A 25,317-nucleotide genomic window follows, 5' to 3' on the forward strand; every position below is an offset into this window, starting at 1 on the left:
TGTCATTGATCATTTTATTTGTGATTCTTCTCCCATCCTACAGATCTCTTGTCCAGATACACATTTCCTAGAGCTCATGTCTTTTCTCTTGGCTATGGTGACACTGATGGCCACACTGATGTTAGTGATTCTCTCCTATGCTTATATCATCAAGAAAATTCTCAAATTCCTTTCTGTCCAACAAAGGACCAAAGCCTTTTCTACCTGTTAGTCCCACATGATTGTAGTTTCCATTTCTTATGGAAGCTGCATCTTCATGTACATAAAAGCATCAGCCAATGACAGAGTGACCTTAAACAAAGGAGTAGCTGTGCTCAATACCTCAGTTGCCCCTTTGCTGAATTCCTTCATTTATACCCTAAGAAACCAGCTAGTGAAACATGCCTTTAAAAATATGGCCCAGATAGTTTGGTTTACTTCAAACAAATGAGAAAATTCTAAAATGTATAAAGGAAAATATGTTTTCCTTTTAATCTTGGTCTAGTTTGTCTTATTCTGTCTATATTTTTAGATTATATAGCAATTTCAGCCAACTTAGGGCCTCCTTCCAAGCTATCATTTCCTGCTAGAATTTCTGCTCTACAAATCTGTTCGTTTATCAATTTCAGGAATGCAGTATTTTAAATGTGATATTTTTCACAGATCACATTGTAAGAAACAAATGTTTTCAATAAGGCTTTCTATGAGCTGTATGTTAGATAAATTTTCAGGACTTGGCATGTTAATAAAATGTATGGAGCTGTAGTTATAGTTTTAGAACAAAACTGACTACTTGAAAGAAATGATGAAATCAATTATTTAGTTAAAAAATAGTTCAATTATAATAGATATAGTATTATGCTCCTGAGAATATAGTTTCATAAGTGTCATAATTTTTAATGTGTGAACAGATTGTATAAATTATAAAGTAAGATATAATTTATAATTATTTTACAAAATATGTTTTCACAGAGTAAGACAATACATTTTGATTATTCTTTATGTGATGAATAAGAAAAATAGTCGTATTTTATATGACCCCAAATGAAAATATTTTTAATTACACTGCTAAATTTTGAGTTTCTGAGAGATATTGTCTACCTATACCTATGAGTTGAATTATAATGTAAGAATTTGCTGCATTGTCTTACTTCAAAACCAAAGTACAGTCTATGTCTTCCACAGAATTTTCCTGCTTGAATAAAGCTGCTTTCACCATCTAAAACATTCCTTATTTGAGTTCAATAATTATTATTTTATACAATGTCAAATTGCAGTTTACTATTCTATTCTAGTTTCTATTTCCAACTGAGCCTTTGGTACTGTTACTGGTCATGCTACTGATACAAACTAAATCTCAGAAAGGTCAGTGGAGTCACTAGTCTTTTCTTTCTGCTAATTAAGTTGATTCTATGTACAGTATTGCTATACTTTGAACAAAAGAAATGTGGGAAAGAAAATATAGTATAAATTCCCTAAGATAAAAAGTGATGTGTACACCCATGGCAGATGCATATTGATATATGGCAAAACCAATACAATATTGTAAAGTAAAAAAAATAATAATAATAATAATAAAATTAAATTAAAAAAATAAAATAAAGTGGTATAGCAATGAAAAAAAAGTGATGTTTGCAACTTATTGAAGCAAAAATCAAATGAATTCTAGAGATCAAATTTACAGAGTCTGCAAGAGATAAGTTATTGAATTTTCTCTAAAAGCCAGAAGAAGATTGGCTCCATATAATATATATATAATTACATGCCTTTTGAGTTCTCTTGCTTTCTTTTACAGTGCAATTACCTAGATTTTTCTTTGGAATTTGAATTGGTTTAGAGGAGTATCTGAGAATAAGGAAAAATATTTCTCAGCATTCCAAGATGGTGGAGAACTGGATGGACATGGAGTGCATCTCTCTCCATGGATGCATCAGGAGTACATCCACAGATGGAACAATTCTCTCACAACACTGGCTGAACACTACCAGAAGACCTTGGTCATTGGAAAGGACTGTATGGATCCAAGAATAACTAGGTAGAATAAAATAACAGAAGGTAGAAGGAAAAGGAGGGAAAGAAGGACTGGGCCTGCACCCCGGGGTGGGGGAGCTGAACCAGGAGAAAGATTCCCACATCTGAGGAAGGCCCCTCACTGTTGGAGAATTTGGTTGAGACAAAAAGGAAGCATTTGAGGCTGTCAGAGGAGGGTGAAACAGCAGATCTGTGTCAGACTGGATAGAGTGAGAACCACACAGACATTGGTGCCACAACCCTATATACTCCAGACTAGAATCAATGTTCACCAGCTCTCACAGAGGCTGGGAACTGGAACTGGAGCATTGCACCTGAATGTTCTTTGCCGCACCATTTACAGCACCTTGGACATGGAAGGAATATAAATATCCTTCAACATAAGAATGGATAATTAAGATGTGCTATATATATACAATGGACTATGATTCACCTATCTAAAGGAAAAAAATAGTGCCATTAGTAGAATTATGTATAGATATAGAGACTGTCATACAGAGTGAAGTTAAGTCATAAAAAGAAAAACAAATATCATATAATATCACTTACATGTGGAATCTAGATATATCACACAGATGAACTTATTTACAAAGCAGAAATAGAGACACAGATGTAGAGAGCAACCGTATGGATACTATGGGGGGAAAGAGTATTAGGATGAATTGGGAGATTGGGATTAACATATATACATATAATGCATAAAACAGATAACTAATGAGAATCCACTATATAGCACAGAAACCTCTACTTAATACACTGTGGTGAGCTGAATGGGAAGGAAGTTCAAAAAAGGGAGGGGTTATATGTATAGGTAAAGCAGATTCATTTTGCTGTACAGTAGAAACTAACAGCATTGTAAAGCTACTACACTCCAATAAAACTTAATTTAGAAAAGAATAGTATAAAACTCCAAGCAGTGCTTAAGAATGATAGCCTATCAATGTACTGTATTGTATTAATATCAACATATTGCTGGAATTCTTCATATAAGAAGATGAAGTTGGTCTCAGAAAACTATTTCTTTTTTAATTAATTTATTTTTATTAAAGGATAATTGCTTTACAGAATTTTTCTGTTTCTGTCAAACCCCAACATGAATCAGCCATAGGTACTCATATATCCCCTCCCTTTTGAAACTCCCTCCCACCTCCCTCCCCATCCTCCCCCTCTAGGTTAGAAATTATGTATATGAGATAGGAACCATTTAAGTATGAGACTAAATCAATGCAATTTAGGAAATAAAAGGACTCAAAATTTTAGCTTTTACTATAACTAATAGAAATCCTAAATGGTATAACCTAGCAAGAAAGAAAAATGCATTAACCTAGAGAGGAAAATACCTGCAGAGTAACAGTAGTGGGGTGTAATAAATCAGTAACAGTACTTGAATCTGATCTAATGTTGATAATAAAAGATAAGTATTGCCATTCAGCATAAGATACTAGTCAAGAGTATCCTGGGAACTAGTACAAAACAAGAAAAAGAAAGACAAAAATCAGGCTGAGTTACTAGCATTGTTAGGAAGTATGGTCTAGATATCAACTATTCCCAGGTATTACAAGATAAACACAACACCGATTGTGAATGTTAGAATATTAAGGGAAAGCACAGAAAAGAAATGTTCTTAATACTGCCGAAAAGTGAGTGTTAGTCACTCAGTTGTCGTCCAACTCTTTGTGACCACATGGACTGTAGCACACCAGGCTCCTCTGTCCATGGGATTCTCCAGGCAAGAATACTGGAATGGGTTGCCATTCCCTTCTCCAGGGGATCTTCCATAGAGAGAGACCCAGGGATTCCTGCGTTGCAGGCAGATTCTTTACCACCAGATTATTTACCATTTTTTTTTTACCAGGTTTACCAGGGAAGTTTACAAGGAAAGCTGAACTGTACCCTTAAAGGAGCTGAGATGGTAAATTTTATATATTTTTATCAAAGTTTTAAAAAATAAAATGAGATAGTATAAGCAAAATATATATTCAGAGTAACCACACATAATACAAAACCATAGGTAAATCCTCCTCAGAAGATATCGAACAGAACAAGCAAGTTTGAAAGAAAACTATGAGAGTCAAAACTAAAATATTTAACTTTATTATTAAACAAAAATAATTTGAAAAATATAAGAGCATCTCATTTCAAAACTACAAAGTGTGAGGAATATATAGAAAAAATGAATTAATCAGAAACATATAAATTTTTCTGACCTCTAACATGAGATTCTATTTCAAAAAAAAAAAATCCATTAAATTAAAGATGAATAAAATAGTGGGGAAAATATTTGCAACACATAAGAGTAAGTTGTGAGTATATGCAAAAGGAATAACAATAATGCTTATTTCTAGGGAATATAGTAAATAGACAAAGATATTTGTAAAAACTGCATTTTGCATCACAGCTTATAGTTTACTTTGAAAGAAACTATATAAATTCATTTTCTAAATTTTGCAAAATTATATAATACCATATCAGCATGAGGTAGTCACTTTTTAATGGAAGAAAATTTTTTAGGAGTCATGAAGTTTCAATTGTTAGACTTGATTTCAAACTATAATGGAATGCTCTAAAGGAAACATTACATAATTCCCCAAATGATTATTTTAATTTATGACTATTGAGATCAAAAGATTATTTTAAATTTTTAAATATAGAATATTTCAGAAAACAACTCATAAAGACAGTTTCACATTTTGAAATATATCAATTAATATGAATATATTTATATAGAAAATTTCTGGAAAATTGTAGCCTAACTATTATGATTGGTTGTTATACTTGGGCCTAACTTTTCTACTTTTGCTAATTTAATTTTAGAATAAATGGCAAGTTTAGATAACAACTAGAAAGTACTTTATAATTTAAAATAAATAGTAATTACTAGATTTTATAATATCAGGCTTAGATACATGTGTTATTGTATTAAGAGAAATACGCAATGAAAGGAATGTACTTAATACCACTGAATTGTACCTTCTAAGTAGTTGAGATGGTAAATTTTATATATATTTATTAAAAATCATAAAAAAGAACATGGCAAAGCATAAACAAAACCAAAAAATTTACTGAGGGTAATCACAAATAAAATAAAATTTGTGTATAGTTTATAAAAACTAGCAATTACTTAAGGAAAGCACTTTCTTTCCTTCTACTAGCTTTGGGTTTTGTTTTTTCTTTTTTCTCTAGTTACTTTTGACATAAGGTTAGGTTTTTTATTTGAGATTTTTCTTGTTTTTTGAGGTGAGATTATATTGCTATAAACTTTCCTCTTAGAACTGCTTTGGTTGCATCACATAGGTTTTAGACTACTGCATTCATTGTCATTTATCTAGGTATTTTTAATTTCCTCTTTGATGTCTTTAGTGATTCATTGGTTATTTAGTATCCTGTTGTTTCAGTTCAGTTCAGTTCAGTCGCTCAGTTGTGTCTGACTCTTTGCGACCCCATGAACTGCAGCATGCCAGGCCTCCCAGTCCATCACCAGCTCCTGGAGTTTACCCAAACTCATGTCCATCGAGTCAGTGATGCCATCCAACCATCTTATCCTCTGTTGTCCCGTTCTCCTGCCTTCAATCTCTCCCAGCATCAGGGTTTTTTCAGATAAGTCAGCTCTTCACATCATGTGGCCAAAGTATTAGAGTTTCAGCTTCAACATCAGTCCTTCCAATGAATACCCAGGACTGATACTCCTTTAGGATGGACTGGTTGGATCTCCTTGCAGTCCAGGGGACTCTCAAGAGTCTTCTTCAACACCACAGTTCAAAAGTATCAATTCTTCGGTGCTCAGCTTTCATTATAGTCCAACTCTCACATCCAGATAGCCTCCATGTGTTTGTGTTTTTTATAATTTTTTATCATAATTTATTTCTAATCTCATAGCATTGTGGTTCAGAAAAGATGCTCGATGTGATTTCAATTTTCTTAAATTTACCAAAGCTTGATTTGTGACTCAAGATGTGGTCTATCCTGGAGAATATTCCATGTGCACTTAAGAAGAAAGTGTAATCTGCTACCTTTGGATAGAATGTTCTATAAATATCAATTAATTCTCTCTGGTTTAATATGTCATTTAAGGCTTGTGTTTCCTTATTAATTTTCTGTCTGGATGATCTCTCTATTGGTATAAGTGGGGTGTTAAAGTTCCCCACTATTATTGTGCTTCTGTTGATTTCCCCTTTTATGGCTGTTAGCATTTTGCCTTATGTATTGAATTGTTCCTATGTTGGGTGCATAAATATTTATAATTGTTATGTTTTCTTCTTGCACTGATCCCTTGATCACTATGTAGTGTTCTTTCTTGTCCCTTAGAACAGTCTTTATTTTAAAGTCTATTTTTTTATGTTATGAGTATTGCTACTCCAACTTTCTTTTGATTTCCATTTGCAAGGAACATCTTTTTCTACCATTCACTTCAGTCTGCACATGTCACTATGTCTTCACTTGGTCTCTTGTAGACAGTATGTATACAGTCCTTGCTTTTGTACCCATTCAGCCAGTCTAAGTCTTTGGTTGCAGTATTTAATTCATTTACATTTAAGGTAATTATCTACATGTATCTTCCTCTTGCCATCGTCTTAATTATTTGGGTTTGGCTTTGTAGGCCTTTTTTCTTCCCTTCCTCTTTTGTTCTCTTCTCTTGTGTTTCTTGCCTAGGAAAGTTCCTTTATCAATTTGCATAAAATAGCTTTGGTGGTTCTGACTTCTCTTAACTTATGCTTGTCTGTAAAGCTTTTGATTTCTCTGTCAGATTTGAATGAGAGCCTTGCTAGGCAGAATATTCTTGGTTGTGGTTTTTCTTCTCTTTCATCTTTTTAAATATATCTTGAACCTTATTTCTGACTTGCAGAGTTTCTGCTGAAAAATAAACTGACAACCTTATGGGGGTTCCCTTGTATGTTATTTGTTTCTTTTCCCTTGTTGGTTTTAATTGTTTTTCTTTGTATTTAATCTTAGTTTCATTAATATGTGTCTTGGTATGTTTCTCCTTGGGATTATCCTGTATGGACTTCCCTGGTGACTCAGTAAAGCATCTGTCTATAATGCGGAAGACCCAGGTTCAATCCCTGGGTTGGGAAGATCCCTTGGAGAAGGAAATGGCAAGCCACTCCAGTACTATTGCCTGGAAAATCCCATAGACAGAGGAGCCTGGTAGGCTACAGTCCATGGGGTCGCAAAGAGTCAGACACGACTGAGTGACTTCACGTTCACATTCACATTCACGTTCACGTTATCCTGTATGGGACTCTCGGCACTTCCTGGACTTGTGTGGGTCCTTTCCTTTCCTTTCCACATTACAGAAGTTTTCAACTATGATCTCTTCAAATATTTTCTCAAGCACTTTCTCTTCTCAATCCCCTATGATTCAAATGTTGGTATGTTTAATGTTGTCCCAGAAGCCTCTGAGACTGTCCCCATTTCTTTTCATTCTTTTTTCTTTACTCTGTTGGGCTTCCCTGATAGCTCAGTTGGTAAAGAATCCGCCTGCAATGCAAGAGACCCTGGTTCATTCCTCAGTCAGGAAGATCTGCTGGAGAAGGGATAGGCTACCCACTCCAGTATTCTTGGGCTTCCCTGTGGCTCAGCTGGTAAAAAATACACCTGCAATGCAGGAGACCTAAGTTCTAGCCCCTGGAGAAAGGAAAGGTCACCCACTCCAGTATTATGGCCTGGAGAATTCCAGGGACTATATAGTCCATGGGGTCACAAAAGGTCAGACACAACTGAGCAACTTTCACTTTTCATTTCTTTTCACTTTTTACTCTGTTATGTGGCAGAAATGTCCACCATTCTGTCTTCCAGGTCACTAATGCATTCTTCTACTTCATTTATTTAATGATTCCTTCTAGTATATCTTTCATTTCAGTTATTGCCTTGTTTATCTCTGTTTATTTGTCCTTTAGTTCTTCCAGGTCTTTGTTAAACTTCTCTTGTATTTTTTCTATCCATGCCTCCATTCTGTTTCTGAGATCCTGGATCAGCTTTACTGTCATTACTCTGAATTCTTTTTCAGATAGATTACTTATCTCCTCTTCATTTAGTTGTTCTTATAGGTTTTTACCTTTCTCCTTTATCTGCAACATACATCTTTGTCATCTCATTTTGTCAAACTTACTGTCTTTGTGGTCTCCTTTCCGTAGACTGTAGGATCCTCAGTTCTCTTGCTTCTGGAGTCTGCCCTCTGGTGGGTAAGGTTAGTCTAGAGGTTTGTGCCATTATCCCCTTGATAGGAAGATTGATTGGTGATCAGAGCCTGCCCTGGATGTTGAATAGGACCTCCCCTTTGCTCTGCGGATTTCATTGCCCTGTCAGAAGCAGGTCTACTTCCTAGTTTTTGGAGTAGAAGTTCCCAGATCTATTTCTTAGCTGTGATTTTGATCTGTGGTGTGACCAGATCAGAATCACAATTTCCTACCAGGTGGAATTGGAGCACTCACACTGGGAGTAAAAACATTGAGTTTTCTCGTTCAGAGCTATTTTCATGTGAATGTGTTCTGTTGTAGTCCCTTTTACCTGTTGTATGGGCTCACAAATTATAGTGTTGTTGGCACTGCTCTTGGTCCTGCCTTTACTGTGGATATGCCAGGAACTGGCCTCATAATTCTCAGGCATTGCTTTCACCCGGCCACCAGTACAGGTCCACTGATGTCAGATCCCAGCACTGCAGTAGTCATGTGCCTAGACCTACTGTGGGAGATATGGAGTCAGCTCGAACTCTATCTGTTGCTGCTGCTGCTGCTGCTGCTGCTGCTGCTAAGTTGCTTCAGTTGTGTCCAGCTCTGTGTGACCCCATAGGCAGCAGCCCACCAGACTTCCCTGTCCCTGGGATTCTCCAGGCAAGATAACTGGAGTGGGTTGCCATTTCCTCCTCCAATGCATGAAAGTGAAAAGGGAAAGTGAAGTCACACAGTCGTGTCCAACTCTTAGCGACCCCATGGACTGCAGCCCACCAGGCTCCTCCGCCCATGGGACTCTCCAGGCAAGAGTACTGGAGTGGGTTGCCATTGCCTTCTCCACGAACTCTATCTAGTCCATCCCTAATCTCATGTGTACGTACCCACAGAGCAAACAGCTACTAAAGACAGACCCATTTCTGCTATAAGAGCACTTGCTGTCTTTTTGGATGTTTCACAGGTGCTGAATTTAGAAAGCTATCTGTAGATGTGTAAGTTGGCAGTTCATGCAGCCACAAGGAGAGATTTTGGTTCTTCTTCATCAGCCACATAGCCCCTGGGGCTCAGCTCTGGTTTCAGCCACTGCTTTGGGCAAATTTCCTACTTGCGGGGAGTTATTTGTGCCCTCTCAGAACATGCGGTGGGTCCTGGTACCCACTCACAAATTTCCTGGTAATGGGAGGTTTCTGCCCACTCTCCAGATAGTGGAGCAACTCCTCGCTCCTGCTGACAGATTTCTTAGTGGGGGCAGGGGGAGATATCCACACCCTCCCAGGACAATGGGACAAGTCCCAGCACCCCCTAGTAAATTTCCTAGTAGAGAGAGCCATCCACACTTTCCTGGGCCAGTCCAGTGGGTTCCAACACCCACTGATGGATTTCCCAGTTGTGGAAGCTATCTGAACCATCTCAGAACAGCAAGAATCGGTCCTGGGTCCCACTGGCAGAATTCTCAGTAGCAGAATCTGTCCACACCCTTCCAGGTCAGCAGGGGAGTTCTGGGACCCCCTTGCAGAATTGCTAGTGACCAGATCTGTCTGCACCTTTCCAGGTCAGAGGGGGCAAGTCCTCTAACCCACCAGCCCTTCCAAGTCAGCAGGGGCAAGTCCTGAGGCCCAGTGATGGAATTATAATTATCAGGAACTGTCCAGTCCTCCCTGGACAGTATGGGTGGGTCCTGGGCCCTGCTGTGGAATTCCCATTGGCTGGATTCATCCTTGCCTCTCCAAGTCAGTCGGGGGTGACTCCTGTGGCACACCAGAGGAATTTCCAGTGGAGGAAACTGTCCATATTTCCTTTTATTTCAATCTTGATATTCACTTGGTGATTAAAAGCTTATTGAACACAAGGAAAATTTTTTCTCTATAATTTCATCAAGTTTTTCTTTCCACCTCTTCTCCTTTATCTGTATAACACACTGTATGGATATTAAAATTTATGGATCCATTTTTAATGGATCAACTCTTATTATTTATTAACTATTCCTTATTTCTCTACTCTCTCTCCTTGCACTCAGAAAATTTACTTGCTGCAGGGGATTGGATCCAGTGGCAGAATAATAGGATGCAGCAATCATCTTCTCTCATGAATACATCACACATACATGTGGAGAAATCCTCACTGAAAACTAGAGACAGGAGGAAAGATTCCTGGACAACCAAGGCTGTAAGAAAGAGCCACAAGGAATCCAGTAGGAAGGGAAGATAAATGACCATCAGGTTGGGATCTGGGCCCCTGGGATGGAACTGAGGGGAGATTACATGGGCGGCTTCCTCCTTGGCAAGTGAGTAGTTTGAGCCACACATTGTGCTCCCTATCCCTGGGGTCTGACAAGGGAAGACAAGCCCCTTGCCTAGTGGGAGGGCCCGTGAGACAAATAGGAAGGCTGTGGAGAGCCTGGGCTCAGCTTGGGAGAAGTGCACAACGCTTGCTTGCTACCAAGGCAGAGCAGAGAGAACCCACCAGAGGCGGGCAGGTTTCTCACATCCACCCTGTCACCCACCCTAGCCTGAGCCAAGAGAGCTCTCCATCCACCCACCCACCCCCCTTACATCACAGTGCAGCTCCACAGGAGAGTGTGGGCTGCCAGTACCAAGGGACCAGCTCCTTTGAGACGAGAGGTGGCCCAGGAATTAAGTGGCATCTGAGCAGAGAAGGGGCAGTCATGACTGGCACTTAAATAGGCCTTCCTGATCTCTCATGGTGACCAATCCACCACCACCCACAGCCCAACACTCAGACACATAGGTACCTGAAAGAAAAACCTACAAAATATTAAGAGAAATTAAATGAACAGGTATACTGTTGAAAGACAATACTCTAAAATGTAAATTGTTTTCAAGTTGATCCAGTGATTTAAAACAAGCTCCATCAAAACCCTAGCAAATCATTTTTCTATAAATTGACTTTCTGGTTCTAAAATTTATATGGAAATACAGAGGACCCAGACTGAAAATAAATAAATAAATAAAAACACTCCTGATAAAAATATTGAAATTATACTGGCAATAGTACAGAAAAATAGATCAATAAAAAAAAACAGGAAGTGCAGACAGAGTCTTATGTCAGTGTGCCCCTGATTCCATTTCTCCAAGCCTGTCTGTCTATAAATCCCGGTTTCCCTAGGTCTCCCCTTTCCTACCTCAGTCCCTATTTCCCTCTGCTCAGTAAAATCTCCAGTATTGCTGCTTTTGAGGGCCTGCCCTCCTCTCTCAATAACTGACCCACATTCATAAAAGATCTGAAGATATTTCCACATTGGAAGTGTTGGCTATGATTCTATGAGGGTGGATGAGATTTTTACTGTTTATCTTGGATGAGGAGAAGCCTCCAAATCAGCACAGGCCATGACATGTGACTCCAGCTCAGACATTCCAGTTCTCAACTCCTGAACTTTGTGAAAAGCTGGCACTGCTGAGCACTGTGGAAGAGTGTGAGCAATCTCTGGACTTTTGGTCAATGGTGTACACTGAGCATCATACACCCAAACCCTGCATTCTTGCTAAGAAAAATGACACCTTTGGGTTTAGCATGGTACCAGCATGTTTAGAGTGTGCTTATTCAGTATATGACTACTAATTTAAGGGGCTTCCCAAGTGGCACTAGTGGTAAAGAGCCCACCTACTAATGCAGGATATGCAAGAGATATGGGTTCAATCCTTGGATGTGGAAGATTCCCTAGAGAAGGCCATGGCAACCCACTCCAGTATTCTTGCATGGAGAAACCCATGGACTGAGGAGCCTGGTGGGCTACAATCCATAGGGAGGTGATAGTACTATCAATTTTAAATGTTTATTCTGGACTTCCCCAGTAGCTCAGTTGGTAAAGAAGCTGCCTGCAATGCAGGAGATCCCAGTTTGATTCCTGGGTTGGGAAGTCCACTAGAGAAGGGACAGGCTACTTGCTGCAGTATTCTTGGGCTTCCCTGTGGCTCAGCTGGTAAAGAATCCACCTGCAAGGTGGAAGACCTGGGTTTGATCCCTGAGTTTGGAAGATCCCCTGGAGAATGGAAAGGCTACCCATTCCAATATTCTAGCCTAGAGAATTCCATGGACTATATATATAGTCCATGGGGTCACAAAGAGTCAGACATAACTAAGTAACTTTCATTTTGCTTCACTTCACCTTTAAGTAGGACCAGTGGATGAACTATATGATCAGTAGAATGAAATAAGCAAATATTAATTCTCCTAACTGATGAAATAAGACATCTTAAAAACTAATAATATAGGAAGGACTTCCTTGAGTAAATTATATGAGTGTGTCCAGTACAAAAAGCATTATGGATCCCAGCATTTAGACCATGTAAAACAAATATGATGAGAATCAGATTGTCAAATTATCATCTGACTTTTTTCCAGCAACTGATGACCATTATGATTCCATTTCTTATCTCTGTGGACACTGCCCCACAAGATCTGGGTAATTTTTTTCTTTTTGCTAAAGTTAATTTTACTGTAGATTCATTAGTAGTTTAATTAGAGTCACCAAGGACATTTCTGCTTGTTCCCTTAATGGCTCCCTGTGCACTTACACAAATAAAATCAGTAAAGCACATGCTATTTCTATTCATGAATACATATACAGTAACTCATTTCTTTGCACAGAGACCTCTGACTATCTTCACTTCTACAGCCAGGGAGAGTTGCTAGCAATTGTTTGCCATTGTTTTTCCATTCTTTCAGTCACAGACTTCAGAGAAGTTTTAATAGTATTTTAATGAGAGATAAGAACTCTCATCAGATTCCATTTTCCATGTGGTGATGGTAAAAGCAAAGGTCCTGGTTTGTAGGTCACTGCATATTGCCTTGCATTTGCAGACACTCTTACCTGGAACAAAATGTGGGGCTCAAGGGGATGTCAAAGTTAACTCAAAATTATAGCCACTAGCATCTAATGTTTCTCAGACTCAAAAAGAAATTTTGCATTAAATTTCCTGAAAAGTTATGGGAAACAACCAGAAAGTAAGTATGAAATGTTTGTTGTTTATGTACCTAAAAGTTTGAAAAATGGAACCATGGAAGTAGTTGTAAATGCAGTCCCTGGGTAAGGCAGTGAGATCTTTCTGATGGAATAACCTGAGTCCAAGAAGTATCTTCACGTTCAGAGAGGATTTGAAAAGCAATCTGAGCTGCCACTTTCTTCTGTATAACATGGTAATAAACCTGAACACAACTCTTGAGCATTTTTTGGGGGGAAGTGATTAGAATTAAGGTAAGAAGGGTAAGACCAAATGGAGACACATTAATAATACTGGACTCTAATGTGTTTCTAGGGAATCTTCCTTTCTTTCATATACTATTCTATGAGTTCTAGAGGAATGCTGCTGTTGCTGCTAAGTTGCTTCAGTCATGTACAACTCTTTGCAACACCATGGACTGTTGCTCACCAGACTCCTCTGTCCATGGGATTCTCCAGGCAAGAATACTGGAGTGGGTTGCCCTGCCCTTCTCTAGAGGATCTTCCCCATCCAAGGATCAAACCCGTATCTCTTGCATATCCTGCATTGGTAGGCGGGCTTTTTACCACTAGTGCCACCTGGGACGCCCTCTAGAGGAATGTAGAAGATAAATACGTGTGTATCTTATTGTGAAGGACAAAAGCAATGTTATCTTTAAATAGAAAAATGAAAAATATCAATTTTCTATAATTCTTCATAGCAAGATGTGAAACAGTCCTAGCCTAAAAGTGCAGTATTAAATGTAATTTCTTTACGTTAATGATTTTCCTCTTCAAGCAGTGATTCAAACAATGATGTGAAGTTATCTAAAAATCTCACTCCGCCATTTCCTCTGAACTGCGAACACTAAATTAAACATTCTTACAATACGTAATATGGTATTAACTGGGAGTCAGTGTGTTGACAAGGATGTAGGCCCTGGGTTATGCAGGCAGAAGCAGCTGAGGAGATGAACATTAGCAGTATGAGTGGGAAGACACGTGACTCTCAGTAAAGCATCATGTCTTAGCCTTAGAGAGCCATCTGATGGGCTCACATTATTCAAAGGTTTCCAACACTCTGGCAAACCCTTTATCCCATGACAGTAGGTGAGCTGACTTTTCCTGTGAAGGTGTCTAAAAATCCTATCATGCTGTGGCAATCCTCCTCCATAGAAAAGACATAATGCCTTCTCTAAACTCAGAGGGAAACATCACTTAAGGTATTTTCTGAGTAATATTTTAAAACATCACATGAAAAAACATTCATGTTACCAAAAAAAAAATGGTGTCTTATGGGGAGATTTCTTCTATTCATTTACTAAAGTAAACCTGATGCCCTGGAAATACTGTTTGCAACCAAGACATTTGAAAAGCTGATATTTTAATTAATGTGTTATTATTAGAATTGACACTAAAAATCCTAAAATTACAATTTCCTAGAAACAATTAAGCTTTGGATCTGATGTGAACTGGCCCAAATTCTAGCTCTGACACTTCTTAAAATTTCATTATCACTCTCCTCACTGGGCGTGGTGGGTGAACAGATAGGAAATGTGAGAAATGAAAAGTGCACAAGGGCTTCCTGGTAGGCAGTGAAACGATGACTTCTTTAACATGAAATAACACAGGAGGCCATCACATAGAGAAACTCAAAAGGATGGATTGTGATTCTTTATCTGCTTTTAAGAACATGCACACTTAATAGCCAGGTTTTATTTATTCTCCACGTCATTTAGTCTTTGTTAATAGTAATGCCTGATGATACCTGTTCTTTGTGGGAATAGCTGCAGAGCCTGAGTCTATCCTTGGGCCAGACGACTAAGAACAAAGAGGTTTCCTGAAGCCATGAGAGTAGTAGAAATGATAAGTAACATTTCAAGGATGAGGTGTGTCCTCAGAGAAAGAAATCATGGCAAAGAAGGGAGTTCTTTCCCTAAGATATATTCTCACTCTTCTGCATCTTGGAGGATATAGCCTCAGAAGGATTTGGGGAGCTTAAATATCTGTGCAAAATCTATAGAACCCCAATAAGGATCATGGAAGCCTAAGGTCAGGATTCTGTTTTCCCAGAAAACCATCAGAACATCCCATTGGTCAGTGATCTGTGAAGGCTTAGGATGGGTGGAATGTTAGACAACAGATGGAATTCCTGTTGAAACAGGAATTCAGGACAAAAAAAAAAAAAAAAGCATGCTGTTAAAACTGGTACACAAGAGAGACACAAATTAATCTTTCAGCACATTATCTATTATGAAAGGGGCTCAAAGTAGAAATTCTGGAGGGGGATAGGACTTAGGAAATTTCATGGTAACTCTCATTCTGTTCCTCAGTTCAGTCAGTTCAGTAGCTCAGTCGTGTCCGACTCCACGATCCCATGGACTGCAGCACGCCAGGCTTCCCTGTCCATCACCAACTCCTGGAGATTGCTCAAACACATGTCCATCAAGTCAGTGATGCCATCCAATCATCTTATCCTCTGTCATCCCCTTCTCCTCCTGCCTCAATTGTTCCCAGCATCAGGGTCTTTTCCAATAGTCAGTTCTTCACATCAGGTGGCCAAAGTATTGGAGCTTCAGCTTCAGCATCAAGACTGTTCCTAGGTCACTCAAATAGTAAAAACAAGATTAAGAAATTATTTGAAAAGGATAACTTTTGCAAAGCATAAAAAATAGTACAACTAAGGCACTTGTGGTGTTTTTATTACCATAAGGTAAAAGAATGACTTGTTGACATGTTGTACGAACAATTAGGAAGATAAAACTTTTATGCATCTGTTTCTATTACTCAACATTTGTGAGTCTCCTATTCTATACTGAGGATTAGATACCACGGTGGCTGCCAAAATTTCAGAGGACTGTGACATAGATGTTAAAACTGATCCTGTAACTAGAATGGAAATAAAATTTCAGATGAATGCTTTTCATGAACATTCTGAAAACGAATTTAATGTAGAGTCCAGGGAAATGAAGTATGATTCAATCACTTTTCTACATCATGATTATTGATGATCAAGTAAAAGCTTTAAAATGTTCACCTGCTGCCTAATTCAGAGAAGGCAATGGCACCCCACTCCAGTACTCTTGCCTGGAAAATCCCATGGATGGAGGAGCCTGGTGGGCTGCAGTCCATGGGGTCGCTAAGAGTCGGACAGGACTGAGCGACTTCACTTTCCCTTTTCAGTTTCATGCATTGGAGAAGGAAATGGCAACCCACTCCTTGCCTGGAGTTCCCAGGCAACCCCCGTTCTTGCCTGGAGAATCCCAGGGACGGGGGAGCCTGGTGGGCTGCAGTCTATGGGGTCACACAGGGTCGAACACGACTGACGCGGCTTAGCAGCAGCAGCAGCCGCTTCCTGATTCACTACTGTATTCTACATAGCTTGTTGAAATTTATTTTTATATTCTATTCCTCAGATTAAACACTTATAATCTATTAATACAGACTTCTTATGTATCTGAAGATAGTGATGAAAAATCATTCTGCAATAACAACATTCATCCTACTAGGATTAACAGACGACCCAAGACTACAGGTTTTTCTTTCAGTGTTTCTGTTTCTCACCTACACTTCCACTGTTGCTGGAAATCTAGTCATTATCCTCCTCACTCTGGTGAGCTCTCACCTTAAAACACCCATGTACTTTTTCCTTCGGAATTTCTCCATCTTAGAAATAATCTTCACAACTGTCTATGTTCCTCGATTCCTGTACAGCATGACAACTGGAGACAAACGAGTGACCTATAATGCTCGTGCTATCCAGTTATTTTTTGTCATCCTCATCGGGGCAACAGAATTTTTTCTTCTAACTGCCATGTCCTATGACGGCTACGTGGCCATCTGCAAGCCCCTGCACTACAGCACCATCATGAGTGAAAAGGTCTGCACCATTCTGGTCCTTTGCTGTTGGCTGATTGGGCTAATTGTCATACTCCCACCACTTAGCCTGGGAGTTCAGCTAGACTTCTGTAACTCCAATCTCATTGACCATTTTGGCTGTGATGCATCTCCTCTTCTAAAGATTGCATGCTCAGACACTCAATTTATAGAGCAACTTGTTTTAATCATAGCAGTGCTGACCCTCATACTCACACTAGTCTGTGTAATTGTGTCTTACATGAACATCATCAAGACTATTCTAACACTCCCTTCGGCTCAGCAAAGAAAAAAGGCTTTCTCTACTTGTTCCTCCCATATGATAGTAGTTTCCATCACTTATGGGAGTTGCATCTTTATCTATATCAAACCAGCAAAGGAAGGTGTGGCCATTAATAAGGTGGTGTCCCTTCTCAACACTTCCATTATCCCTTTGATGAGCCCTTTCATTTATACTCTACGGAATAAGCAAGTCAAACAAGCCTTCAGGGACTCTATTTTAAAAAATGGCATTTCTTTCCAAAAAGTAGGTGACTAAAAATATTTTATAAAGTAAAAATATATATACATAAGTATTTCATCTTTTACTATGTGTTCTAATTCAGATCTACAGAGCAGAACTAAAGGTACAGTCTGATTAATCACTGAAATTTCTTTTCTATTTCTCTAAGAACCATGGCCTGAAAAAAAGTGTTATGGCCTTAATTCTAATAGGCCTTCATTCCTTATGGCTTACTTTCATAAGTAGGAATGAATATAGATTTCCAGAATCTATACAACCCCTCACCATCCTGATAGCTGAACCACAGAAAGACAGTAACAAAAATATGAGATGGATTTTTTTTCTATTCATTCCTCTAGTTTTACAGCTCTTTGGGGGCAAAATTATTTATCTTAGGATTCCTTCCTGATCTAGCATCCACTATCAAGAAGAATAAGTTGGCCTTCCCTGGTGGCTCAAGTGGTAAAGAATCTGCCTGCCAATGCAGGAGAGACAGGTTAGATCCCTGGTCTGGGAAGAACCCACATGTCATGGTGCAACTAAGCCTGTGTGCCACAACTATTGAGCCTGTGCTCTAGAGCCCAGAAGCTACAACTACTGAGCCTACAAACTGCAACTACTGAAGCCTATACCCTAGAGCCTGTGCTCTGCAACAAAGGAAGTCAAGGCAATGAGAAGCCTGCGCACCACAATGAAGAATAGCCCCCACTTGTTAGTGAAAAGCCTGCACAGCAACAAAGACCCAGCACAGCAAAAAATAAATAAATAAAAGAATAGGTAGATGAAATTTTTCTAATCTTGTTTTTTATAATGCACCCCACCTTGCTACAGACTAAAATGGAACTATTTCATTATACTTGCTGTTAAACTGTTTTGATGTTTTAATTTTTTTTTTAATTTTGGGCATTACTGCCCTTTGTTTTGTTTTTTTCCAGTTTCATTTATATATATATATATTAGCAAATAGCATTGTATTAGCTTAAGTTATACAACATTATGATTTGATATATGTATATATTGAGAAATGGTTACCACAATAATTTTAGATAACATCTACCACCTCACATAATTACAGTTTCTATGTGATGAGACCACTTTAAGATGTTGTTTCTTGGCAACGTTTACATAAACTACAGAGTATTTTTAACTCAAGTCACCATAGTGTACATTACATCCTCAGGACATATTTATTCTTATGACCAGAATTTTGTACCCTTGACACCCTTTACGCATTTCCCTCAGCCTTGGCCAAACACCAATCTGTTCTCTGTTCCTATGCATTTGATCTTTTTAGATTCCACACACAGGTGATATCATACAGTATTTGTGTTCCTTCCTCTGTTTTACTTATTTTCCTTAGCATAACGCCCTCAAGGTCCATCCATGTTGTCGAAATGGCAGAATTTCCTTCTTTTTATGACTGAATGTTATTCCTTTCTATATATACCACCTCTTCTTTATCCATTCATAGACCATCTATGGATACTTAGGTTGTTTACATGTTTGGGGCTATTTTAAATAATGCCACAAGAAACTTGGGAGTGCAAATATCTCAATGAAATATGTAATTTCATTTCCTTCAATTACATAACCAGAAGAGGGACTACTGGATCATAATATACTTCTATGGTATATTATAAAGCTATTTTTATATTTAATATATATATTATAGTACTAAACAGAGTGCCAAGGTTCCCTTTTTCCACATACTTACCAATACTTATCTTTTTATTATAATTTTATTGTTATTGTTGTTATAGCCATTCTAACAGGTCTGAGGTGAAATTTCATTGAAGTTTTGATTTGCATTTCCCTGATGATTAGTGATATTAAGCACCTTTTCATGTACCAGCTGGCTATTTTATATCTTCTTAGGAAAAATGTATATTCAAGTTCTCTGCCCATTTTTTGCTTAACTTGTTGAGATATCTTTACTATTAAGTTGTACAAGTTCCTTGTATATTGAGGCTAAGAACCCCTTTTCAGATATATGCTTGCAAACATTTTATCCCATTCCACATGTTGTGTTTTCACTTTGTTTATTCTTTCCTTTTCAGTACAGAAGCTTTTTAGTTTGATTTAGCTTCTCATTTAATTTTGTTTTTGTTGCTTGAGCTTTTGGTGTCATATTCAAAAAAATCACTGCCATTATCAAGGAGCTTTATTCTAAGAGTTTTACACATTCAGGTCTTAATATATAAGTCATAAATTAATTTTGATTTGATTTTTGTTTATGGTGTAAGATAAGGGTCTAGTTTCACTCTTTTGCATGTGAATATACAGCTTATCCCTTCATTTATCGAAGAGTCTATTATTTCCCCATTGTGGGTGACCACCTATTTTAGTCCTACAGACAGTATGGTCATCTAAACAACACTAAAGATCTCTTCAGATCAAACATTTCCACTCTTCTGGCCACGATGATAATGACACTTATTTTATCTGTTAGGTTTAAGTGATGCCACCTGATGCCTACACTACAGGTTTCCATCATTCCATCGAATTCAGGGAGCTCTTTTTGATAGCAATATTTCCCATTGTCATCCCTTGCCTTCAAAGAATATTCACTACAGAGTACTTCAGGAAGCCAAGTCTCCTCATCAACAATGTATTTCGCAGAGGCTGATGAATGGAATGTACCCTATAACTTGCAGGGCCATTCTTATACAGTAGGCAAGGAAGTCTTACATAATAAATCTACTTCAGTATTCCAATCTCCCTAAGTCTTTGGATGCATCCTCAACAACATAAAGAAGAAGTTTTGGAATTTCAACTTCATCCAGTGTAGGGAGTTGATGGGTACTGGGGAAATGAACACATTTTCAATAGGTTTCCCATATTTTTCTACATTTGCTTCTTTTTGTCCCCCTTTTCTACAAGGATGGTGTTTAAAAACATTAATGCACATTTAATTTGCACATTTGGGCCAAATAGAGTCCTGTCCAAACATTTGAGAGGCCAGAACTTGAAAGGATAAAACTGTTTCTAAATAATTTAAATATTACCAGAATAAACTTAAAGAATCTTCATAAATATACAGATACATCGAGGCTTCCAGAAGGCAAAATCCATAATGTCTGACATAATAAAAATTACCAGACATTCAAAGAAGCAGGAAATCCAGCATATAATGAGAACAATGAATAAAAACAGACCCCCAAAATGGCATAGATAATATAATTAAAATAGAATATAGTTAAAATAGCAATATAACTATACCCAGTAGGTTGAAGACTATAGAAAAAGAATATTTTAAGTAAAAATATTAAAATTATTTAAAATATTCAAATCAAATTTACAGAGATTAAAACTGCACCATTGAGAAAAATAAACATTGAGTAGTTTTAATATCAATTAAATATTACAGAAGAAAAATTTTGTTAACTGGAAGAAGCAGCAATAAAAGTTCTCTACATAAAACATGCAAATAAATAGATCACTGAACAAAATTAACAGAGCATCAGGAAACTGAAATAAATTCAAAAAGTCTTATACGTTGTATAGAGTCTCCTTTTAAAACTAGAAAGGACTGAAAAAGTTTTTGAAGAAATGAGCAGGTGACGTCAGCAAAATAGTGGAGTGAAAAACAACTTTGTCTCTCCCCTTAAATCTACAACCAGTAAAACATCCACAATGCAACCCAAGAATATTCTATCCAGCAAAGTTATTATTCAGATATGAAGGAAAACAAAGACTTTCCTAGACAAATAAAAGCTTAGGCGGTTCATCAACACTAGACCTACCTTATGCATGCATTCTAAGTCACTTCAGTCATGTCTTAATCTGTGCAACACTATGGACTATGTAGCTCACAAGCCTCCCCTGTCCCTGGGACTCTCCAGGAAAGAATCCTGGAGTGGATTTCTGTGCTCTTCTCCAGCGGGTCTTTCACACTCAGGGATGGAACCCATGACTCTTACATCTCCTGCATTGGCAGATGGGTTCTTTTCCACTAGCACCACCCGGGAAGCCCAGACCTGCCTTATAAGAAATGATAAAGGGGGAAGGCTCATAGCAATGCAGGCATACCTCAAGAAATAAGAAAAAGTCAAATAAATAACCTAACTCTACACCTAAAGCAAATAGAAAAGGAAGAAATGAAGGACCCCAGGGTTAGTAGAAGGAAAGATTTCTTAAAAATTAGGGCAGAAATAAATGCAAAAGAAACAAGAGACCACAGCAAAAATCAACAAAGCCAAAAGCTGGTTCTTTGAAAGGATAAATAAAATTGACAAGCCATTAGCCAGACTCATCAAGAAACAAAGGGAGAAAATTCAAATCAATAAAATTAGAAATGAAAATGGAGAGATCACAACAGACAACACAGAAATACAAAGGATCATAAGAGACTACTATCAGCAATTATATGCCAATAAAATGGACAACATGGAAGAAATGGACAAATTCTTAGAAAAGTACAACTTTCCAAAACTGACCAGGAAAAATAGAAAATCTTAACAGACCATCACAAGCACGGAAATTGAAACTGTAATCAGAAATCTTCCAGCAAACAAAAGCCCAGGTCCAGATGGCTTCACAGCTGAATTCTACCAAAAATTTAGAGAAGAGCTGACACCTATCCTACTCAAACTCTTCCAGAAAATTGCAGAGGAAGGTAATCTTCCAAACTCATTCTATGAGGCCACCATCACCCTAATACCAAAACCTGACAAAGATGCCACAAAAAAAGAAAACTACAGGCCAATATCACTGATGAACATAGATGCAAAAATCCTTAACAAAATTCTAGCAATCAGAATCCAACAACACATTAAAAAGATCATACACCACGACCAAGCGGGCTTTATCCCAGGGATGCAAGGATTCTTCAATATCCACAAATCAATCAATGTAATACACCACATTAACAAACTGAAAAATAAAACCCATATGATTATCTCAATAGATGCAGAGAAAGCCTTTGACAAAATTCAACATCCGTTTATGATAAAAACTCTCCAGAAAGCAGGAATAGAAGGAACATACCTCAACATAATAAAAGCTATATATGACAAGCCCACAGCAAACATTATCCTCAATGGTGAAAAATTGAAAGCATTTCCCCTAAAGTCAGGAACAAGACAAGGGTGCCCACTCTCACCACTACTATTCAATATTTTTGGATTTTAGGCCACAGCAATAAGAGCAGAAAAAGAAATAAAAGGAATCCAAATTGGAAAAGAAGAAGTAAAACTCTCACTGCTTGCAGATGACATGATCCTCTACATAGAAAACCCTAAAGACTCCACCAGAATATTACTAGAGCTAATCAATGAATATAGTAAAGTTGCAGGACATAAAATCAACACACAGAAATCCCTTGCATTCCTATGTACTAATAATGAGAAAATAGAAAGAGAAATTAAGGAAACAATTCCATTCACCATTGCAACAAAAAGAATAAAATACTTAGGAATATATCTACCTAAAGAAACTAAAGACCTGTATATAGAAAACTATAAAACACTGGTGAAAGAAATCAAAGAGGACACTAATAGATGGAGAAATATACCATGTTCATGGATTGGAAGAATCAATATAGTGAAAATGAGTATGTTACCCAAAGCAATCTATAGATTCAATGCAATCCCTATCAAGCTACCAACGGTATTTTTCACAGAGCTAGAACAAATAATTTCACAATTTGTATGGAAATACAAAAAACCTCGAATAGCCAAAGCAATCCTGAGAAAGAATGGAACTGGAGGAATCAACCTGCCTGACTTCAGGCTCTACTACAAAGCCACAGTCATCAAGACAGTATGGTACTGGCACAAAGACAGAAATATAGATCAATGGAACAAAATAGAAAGCCCAGAGATAAACCCACGCACCTATGGACACCTTATCTTTTGCAAAGGAGGCAAGAATATACAGTGGAGAAAAGACAATCTCTTTAACAAGTGGTGCTGGGAAAACTGGTCAACCACTTGTAAAAGAATGAAACTAGAAACACCATAAACAAAAGTAAACTCAAAATGGATTAAAGATCTAAATGTAAGACCAGAAACTATAAAACTCCTAGAGGAGAGCATAGGCAAAACACGCTCCAACATAAATCACAGCAGGATCCTCTATGACCCACCTACCAGAATATTGGAAATAAATGCAAAAATAAACAAAAGGAACCTAATTAAAATTAAAAGCTTCTTCACAACAAAGTGAAAGTTGCTTAGTCATGTTCGACTCTTTGCAACCCCACGGACTAGGCAACCCATGGAATTCTCCAGGCTAGAATACTGGAGTGAGTAGCCTTTCCCTTCTCCAGGGGATCTTCCCAACCCAGGGATCAAACCCAGGTCTCCTGCATTGCAGTCAGATTCTTTACCAGCTGAGGCACAAATTCGTGACGCATTCCATATTTTTCACATCCAAAAAGCGGTGGCTGCGCAGGCACCGGAGGGCCTAGAGGAGCTACTCCATGTTCAAGGTCAGGAGGGGCGGTGGTGAGGAGATACCCCTCATCCAAAGTAAGGAGCAGTGGCTGAGCTTTGCTGCAGCAGCCATGATGAGATATCCCACGTCCAAGGTAAGAGAAACCCAATAAGACGGTAGGTGTTACAAGAGGGTATTTCAGGGCAGACACACTGAAACCGTAATCACAGAAAACTAGTCAATCTAATCACACTATGACCACAGCCTTGTATAACTCAGTGAAACTAAGCCATGCCCTGTGGGGCCATCCCAGATGGGTGGGTCATGGTGGAGCGGTCTGACAGAATATGGTCCACTGGCGAAGGGAATGGCAAACCACTTCAGTGTTCTTGCCTTGAGAACCCCATGAACAGTATGAAAAGGCAAAATGATAGGATACTGAAAGAGGAAATCCCCAGATCAGTGGGTGCACAATATGCTACTGGAGATCAGTGGAGAAATAACTCCAGAAAGAATGAAGGGATTGAGCCAAAGCAAAAACAATACCCAGTTGTGGATGTGACTGGTGATAGAAGCAAGGTCCAATGCTGTAAAGGGCAATATTGCATAGGAACCTGGAATGTTAGGTCCATGAATCAAGGCAAATTGGAAGTAGTCAAACAGGAGATGGCAAGAGTTGACCATCGACATTCTAGCAATCAGCAAACTAAAATGGACTGAAATGGGTGAATTTAACTCAGATGACCATTATATCTACTACTGTGGGCAGGAATCCCTTAGTAGAAATGGGATAGCCATCATGATCAACAAAAGAGTCTGAAATGCAGTACTTGGATGCAATCTTAAAAACGACAGAATGATCTCTGTTTGTTTCCAAGGCAAACCATTCAATATCAAAGTAATCCAAGTCTATGCCCCAACCAGTAATGCTGAAGAAGCTGAAGTTGAACGGTTCTATGAAGACCTACATTTTAGAACTAACACCCAAAAAAAGATGTCCTTTTCATTATAGGGGACTGGAATGCAAAAGTAGGAAGTCAAGAAACACCTGGAGTAACATGCAAGTTTGGCCTTGGAGTACAGAATGAATCAGGGCAAAGGCTAATAGAGTTTTGCCAAGAGAACACACTGGTCTTAGCAAACACCCTCTTCCAACAATACAAGAGACGACTCTACACATGGACATCACCAAATGGTCAACACCGAAATCAGATTGATTATATTCTTTGAAGCCAAAGATGGAGAAGCTCTATACAATCAGCAAAAAAAAAAAAAAAAAAAAAGACTGGGAGCTGACTGTGGCTCAGATCATGAGCTCCTTATTCCAGTTGAGCTATTTTCAAATCCTGAAAGATGATGCTGTGAAAGTGCTGCACTCAATATGCCAGCAAATTTGGAAAACTCAGCAGTGGCCACAGGACTGGAAAAGGTCAGTTTGCATTCCAATC

General features: G+C 38.2%; 1 protein-coding gene and 1 pseudogene across 1 annotated transcript; both read left to right on the forward strand.

Annotated features, from left to right (window-relative positions):
* Window positions 1-16,124, forward strand: part of LOC113893516 — a 50,779-nt pseudogene extending 34,655 nt beyond the window's left edge.
* Window positions 16,125-16,585: 461 nt separating this feature from the next.
* LOC113893725 (olfactory receptor 6C2-like) lies at window positions 16,586-17,512 on the forward strand (the record flags this gene model as incomplete). The annotated part of the gene is made up of 1 exon (XM_027543597.1): window positions 16,586-17,512. A coding segment is annotated over exon 1 (927 nt), but the record flags the coding sequence as incomplete, so codon positions are not given.
* Window positions 17,513-25,317: the final 7,805 nt, after the last annotated feature.

Source organism: Bos indicus x Bos taurus, chromosome 5, assembly GCF_003369695.1.
Source record: "Bos indicus x Bos taurus breed Angus x Brahman F1 hybrid chromosome 5, Bos_hybrid_MaternalHap_v2.0, whole genome shotgun sequence".
In the NCBI taxonomy this organism is placed as follows: Eukaryota; Metazoa; Chordata; class Mammalia; order Artiodactyla; family Bovidae; genus Bos; species Bos indicus x Bos taurus.